Source organism: Chelonia mydas, chromosome 7 (genome assembly GCF_015237465.2).
Source record: "Chelonia mydas isolate rCheMyd1 chromosome 7, rCheMyd1.pri.v2, whole genome shotgun sequence".
NCBI lineage: Eukaryota > Metazoa > Chordata > Testudines > Cheloniidae > Chelonia > Chelonia mydas.
Genome location: NC_057853.1, coordinates 92,595,777 through 92,601,776, shown reverse-complemented (window position 1 = coordinate 92,601,776; position 6,000 = coordinate 92,595,777). Strand labels below are relative to the sequence as shown.

The following is a 6,000-nucleotide window of genomic DNA, read 5'->3' as shown; positions in this document are numbered from 1 at the left end:
GCTACCGAAGTATAATACTATCAAGCTGCAGTGATGGTCTAATAGGCTGCTCCGAAATTGCCAGTTCAAGATTTAGTAATTTTAAAAAACCTCGTTTATAATTACTTTTTTTTTTTTTTTAATAGAGAGACATCTGCCTATATACAAAATCTATATATTAAAATAATCTTCTCATCTTCACGTAGGGAAGCCATCAGGATATTTACGCAACATGCACCACTGCCCTCTGGCACTTCCCTAGCAGAAATGAATTGGAAGCACAATAAAGCGATCCCAGCCAGTCGAGGCAGTTCAGTCAGCAGCACTTTATGATCAAGGCTATAGAAAAACCAACACTTCAGCTGATAGATGTAACATTACCAGAACAGAACAGAATACAAACAAAACAAATGAAGAACTCCAAAGATTAAATCAGATTGTTTATTGTAAACAGGGTAACTCTAGCACTCTGTCATACTGGCTGCGTCACATGCACCCAATTACACATCAACTGCTCAAAATAGCACTTGCAAAAATGACTGCAGTCTCATCCATTATGGTTTGTTATATAAACTTAATTTAACAAGCACTGAAACAGAATTACAGTGTATTCTAGGTAGTCTGTTATTGCTTGTAGACACTGCAGCTTTGGATCCATTCAAATGAATCCATTAATATGCCTGAGTTAACAAACTGTACTGCTGTATCAAACTCAGAAACTGTAAAATGCTGGAGAACACTTAAAAGCAATTAAAAGTTGCTGTCAGGCTACATGAGTTCCCACTTTCACTCCAGAACTTAAAAAATACTAAATGTTCTTTTCTGGAAAAAATGGATTTGTGGTACTGTGTTAAATATAACATCACTCCAGTTTTTATGTATAGATATGTGTGTGCGCGCACACACACACACACATATATATATAAATGGTTAAAATTTGAGTTCACATCACTTTAATTATAATTTTTTTTATACAAAATAGAGGCCGTTTCATTTTTTTCACCATAAGAGTGCTACGTTTAAATACTAAATCCCAAAAATATATAATTTGTATCGTGTGCAGTCAACATTTATTTTTAATACGTATAATACAAATAATCTTAACCAAAAGGAAATTATAAACAAAAAAAATGCATTAGGGGCAAAGCAAGCCACAACGCGTGAAACATTCATGAAGAATATGGTAAAGCGTAAAAAGTAGCAGCATTTCATTTTTCCCCTATAGTGTGTTCATATTTTTCCCTTCACGCTAGCGAGAAATGCTATTGGCCTCCACTGACAACCGGCAAACATCACATGGAAACAGCACTTTTCAAAATTATTCTTTGTGAACAGTTTATACTGTAAACCTTTTAACAGCATTTAAGTTGATAATATTTATTCAATTAAAGCAGCATTTCTTGGATAAATATAAACTCGGGCCCTGATTCTGTAAACACTTAAGCAAGCATGTAATGTTATTCATGTGAGTAATCCCACTGAAGTAAATGTTTTGCTTTATTCATGTGAGTAGTCCCATTAGCCTCACGGCAAGATCAGGGCCAAAGGTTCAGGTTCTGTTAATAGTGGGCAAAGTCTCAAAGATGTTAATGGTATTTATGGTATTAAGTGCTCTGCCTGATAAGTGTTCACATGATTAGGCCCTTAAATTTTCAGTGTTTAGCACATCCTGCCCTGCCTAAACATGTACAGTAAATTATATACATCAAAAGGCAAGACAGTTTAGTAATGTAACAAAATATTTTAAGACTAAAAATAACTCTTTTTAAAATCCTTTTTGTACTTTATGGCCTAATCCTGCCTTCTTTACTGAGGCAGAACCACCACTGAAGTCACTAAGCTCAGTAAAGGGTGAAGAATTGGATTCATTATATATTATTCTGGTATTTTCTTTATGAATTAAAATTATGAATTACACATGTGCCAACTGTGTTTCTGTGCTGATCTTGTGATATAACCTGAATTAACTAGTGTGTTGTGCTGCTGTTTTGTTTTGAATGTCTGAATGACAGAAAAAGGAGTGTGAAGACTGAGCATCTAAGCCATGTAGCCCTATCAATACAGGAAACTCAACTGATGCATTCATGGGGCCAAACTTGACTTTAGCTGTGCTTATGTCAAAAACTAAGGTTCTGATCTAGTAAAGCACTTATGTACATGCTTATAGTTATGTGCATTTTTAAGTGTTTTGCTGGATCAAGGCCTAATATAACAATATACTGAGCAAAAAAAACATTGGCGACCTCATCCAGTTTATGAACAACTGGAAACAAAAATGATGTCAATTAAAAAAAACAAACAATTTTTTTTATTCAACCAGAAGGAAACAACTCAGAGCAACCCTGAGAAATTGAATGAGGTATTAACAATCAAGAGACAAGCATAACACTCACAAAAATAAGATGGACTACCCAAGTGTTTCCAGCATTTTACTAGTTTGAATATAAAATGTCCCCAAATTTGTATATAAAGATTAAAAACATGCCAATATATTTAATTACTCTTCTTCTGTTAAAGACAACTCCCTTGTTTATTATTTTGTTGCAAAATTTCCTCTTTTCCACTGATCTACTTAAATCTTAAAAAGAAAACAAGTTGGTTGCACTGAGGATCAATTAAAAAAAGGTATCATTCAACACTTTATCCTTCAAAAAATGTCAAAGCCTCCTTTTTATGAAAAGTTTTGCCCTGCCCTCCCCCCAAGAAAGGCTTAATACTTTTTTTCCTGAAAAAATTATAGAGCTATTTTCAATGGCCTTTTGCAAGAATAACATGGATATTTTAAGCAAGATCAGTTTGGTCTGGAGGCTTCTTCAAATTCCATTATCAAAATGAAAATTTTAAGGGATATACTATTTTAAAAATATACTGCATCTACAAGAGCCTTTAATATTCTGGTTGATTTTGGTTTTCAACAGTTGTTTTGTAATATAAATGACACATGACAACAACTAATTTTCTAATTCTCTGTATCCCTATCACACCAATAACGCTGAATGAACCAAGAGTGAATCAGGGACTCTCAGAATGGACAGGATTGTTTATCTTAATAATCTTTAAGATGTTTGTTCATGATGAAACCCCTTGAAATTAATTCCTTTGCATTTCTTCATCCATTGGGATTCTTCACAGTTTTGAAGCCATGACATTGATATGTGGTTTCACCAGTGGAAAGAGTGGTAGACTGCGTTTGAACTCTGTCATATTTTGAATCACATCAGGCTGCAGAGAAGTTTATTTGAAAAAACAAAAACAAAAAACCTTTGCTCAATATCAAACAAAACATGAGAAATTGCTCACTTTCAGATGTTATCACTTAATTGTTCTATCCACATACATACAAATCCTATTTGCTCTCTTTTACCCTGAAATATCAGATCATCAGTTCCTCAAAAAAATATATCAGCATTACTCACAACATTATAAAATGGCTTTTAAACTTTGAACCCAATCTGAACTTTTAGATGTATTCTAAATATAGTCTGAAATAATTTAGAATAAATTTATTCTATAGTGTAGGTGCTCAGCATACAATTACCTACTTCCATCTACTGTTTCTACAACGGATTCATAGGGACAAAGGCAACTGGAAAGCCCAGCATAAAGCAGAAGTTTCCTCTTCTGTTTCGAAACACAGGATAAAATCCACACGTACAGAAGCAGGCAATGTGTTTGTAAAAAAGTAGAAGCTCTGAGACAGTTGTGAGCCGGAACCTCAATTTGTAATGATAATGTCACAGTCAGGATTTCAAAAAGTCTGTACCCTCACTCAATGTCCATTTTTCTATACTATCAACTAATTTATTTTATTTTATTTTTTTTACCTGTGGCAAGGGGGGTGCTGGTGCCAGATTTACATCATTTTGGCTTGGAAATTCTCCAACAACAGGACCTATTAAACAAAATTAATTTAGAAAGACTGCAGCTTCTAAAATGTCTTCTCAAAGAAGCTACTTCTTAAGTTAGACAAATAGCTAAAAGTACAGTTTATGAATTTTAAGAACCCTTCCTGTAGTTTTTGCTTAGCAGAACCCACCACCTAATTTATACTCCTAAATATCCCCGATCAATAAATAGTTAAGAGGGTTTTAAATAAAAGACTTCGTGAACTAGTCAATACCACTTCTAATCACCTTCTAGAAGAATCAGCGTTTAACTGATAGATACATATACTATTGATTGAATTTGTGTGAAGCAAGGATAACATCTCATGGCCAGTTACAACAATCATACATCTGTGTTCCCTATATATTTTCCAGGGGCTACCCAACATTCTACAACTATTGCTCCCTTGTGGCAGACAGACCACTCTAATTTCATTTTTACATTTTAAAAGCACATTTATGTTCTTCCTACTCATGCATTTTATTAACAGCTAAAAGAACCTAATAAAGATCAGTCAGTCGTGGAAGTTAGAGATGGGAAAGTTATCTTAGACCCTCAGTGTCACAAAACACACAAAACCTGATGCAAATTGACAAATGATTTTGCACAAAATGTCATGGAAAATTTTTCACCAATCTTGCAGATAATTAGTGAAACCATGTTTTATTTTTTACATTTTAACTCTAGAGAGGAACAGGATAGTTAATAATAAATGACAACCGAGTCTATTTTCCAACTGACTAGTTAATTAATTGGAAATAAAATCTAAATAAAATTATTAGCATGTGTATTTCAAGTATAGAATAATGTTTCATATTATCAATTGGCGGTTTATATATTTCTTTCCTCAGAAATGCCCCAACAACAGACTGACATTTCATTGATGATCAGAACAGTCTATTCCATTTCTACACAGACATATTAAATATGTATATTTTATTTTCCAGAACAAGGTGTTTCCAGGGTTTTTTTAGTGTCTTGTTATTAAAAACAGAAGTTGTACATTTTAGGACATACCATTTTAACATAGTTAGATACTTCAGAATGGGTGAAGGAATGGCAGGCTCATCATCTTTATTGTGTCTGGAAACCCACAACTATCTGAACTTCCCTCAAATGAACTATTTTTAAATATCCTTGTGGAAAATACCTGGGTGAAAATACCTTCCTCCAAGAAGCCATAAACCACCTTTCCAGAATTTGGTTTCATAGTGCATTGTACTTGTACTGCACAACACACTGCTGTATTGCACTTTGACTTGAATAGGAATAAATTTAAAAATCTATGCAATACAATACTTACAGGAATCCATTTCCCTTGAAAGGACGTGTACGGATACCTTGTGTCTCCTGGGAGCATCTACTGCCAACATCTCCTACAGAAAGCAGCAAGGTCGGTTATTCCACAACAGAATCTAAGTGACAGCTAGCTTCTATCAGGAAGGGGAGCCATATGTTGTCTACATATTACAAGAGATGACAACCATTTAACGTGCAACTTTAGTGGTAATTAATGTTAGAGTCAAATTTTGATTCTTTAAACCCTTGTTGGGCATGTCCCTGGAAATTTAACCAAAGTTCCAGTCCTTCACAGCTCTTAATGATTTCAGAACTGAGCTGAATGAGAGATCCAGTCTTGTGAAGTTCAGAAGCCCCAAGGAACTAGGGGTGAAATGCTGGCTCCATGGAAATCAACGAGAATTTTGCCATTGATTTCTATGGAATCAGGATTACACACTAGATATTTGGTCCTACAGATTTTCTACAGAGCTGTAACAGCAGAGCCCAGCAGCCTTGGGGAAGCACATCAACCCTGAGCACAGATGTCAAAGTCAGTTGGGCCATCTCACCTAACTATGTATATGTTTCTAGTGTCCCTTCCCGCATCCTGGGACAACTGGATAATGATGCACTGTGTATTAGTACAAACATTAAAATGGACAGAAAGAAATCTACTCCAACTGGATGGAGTACTGGTACCTTGAACAACCATATAGGTTATCACTTATTAACCATCTGTTAAAGAAATCTCTTTTAGTAATTTTTAATTTGCGGTCTTTGATTTTTAATAGGTCTCTGTGTGTTTAACTAATTGATATATGTAGTGTAGTTGTAGCTGTGTTGGTCCCAGTATAT

The 6,000-nt window shown here is 34.6% G+C and overlaps 1 protein-coding gene across 10 annotated transcripts in view; it reads right to left on the bottom strand.

Annotated features, from left to right (window-relative positions):
- Positions 1-406: 406 nt before the first annotated feature.
- IDE (insulin degrading enzyme) overlaps positions 407-6,000 on the bottom strand; it is a 114,618-nt gene continuing 109,024 nt past the window's right edge. For all 10 annotated transcript variants that reach the window (XM_037905013.2, XM_037905012.2, XM_043552098.1 and 7 more), the window contains 3 exons: positions 5,168-5,240; positions 3,804-3,871; positions 407-3,201 (listed from right to left, as the gene is read on the bottom strand). In XM_037905013.2, coding sequence (XP_037760941.1) covers positions 3,106-3,201; positions 3,804-3,871; positions 5,168-5,240 — 237 coding nt within the window. In that variant the 3' untranslated portion in view covers positions 407-3,105. The remainder of the gene's footprint in view (positions 3,202-3,803; positions 3,872-5,167; positions 5,241-6,000) is intronic.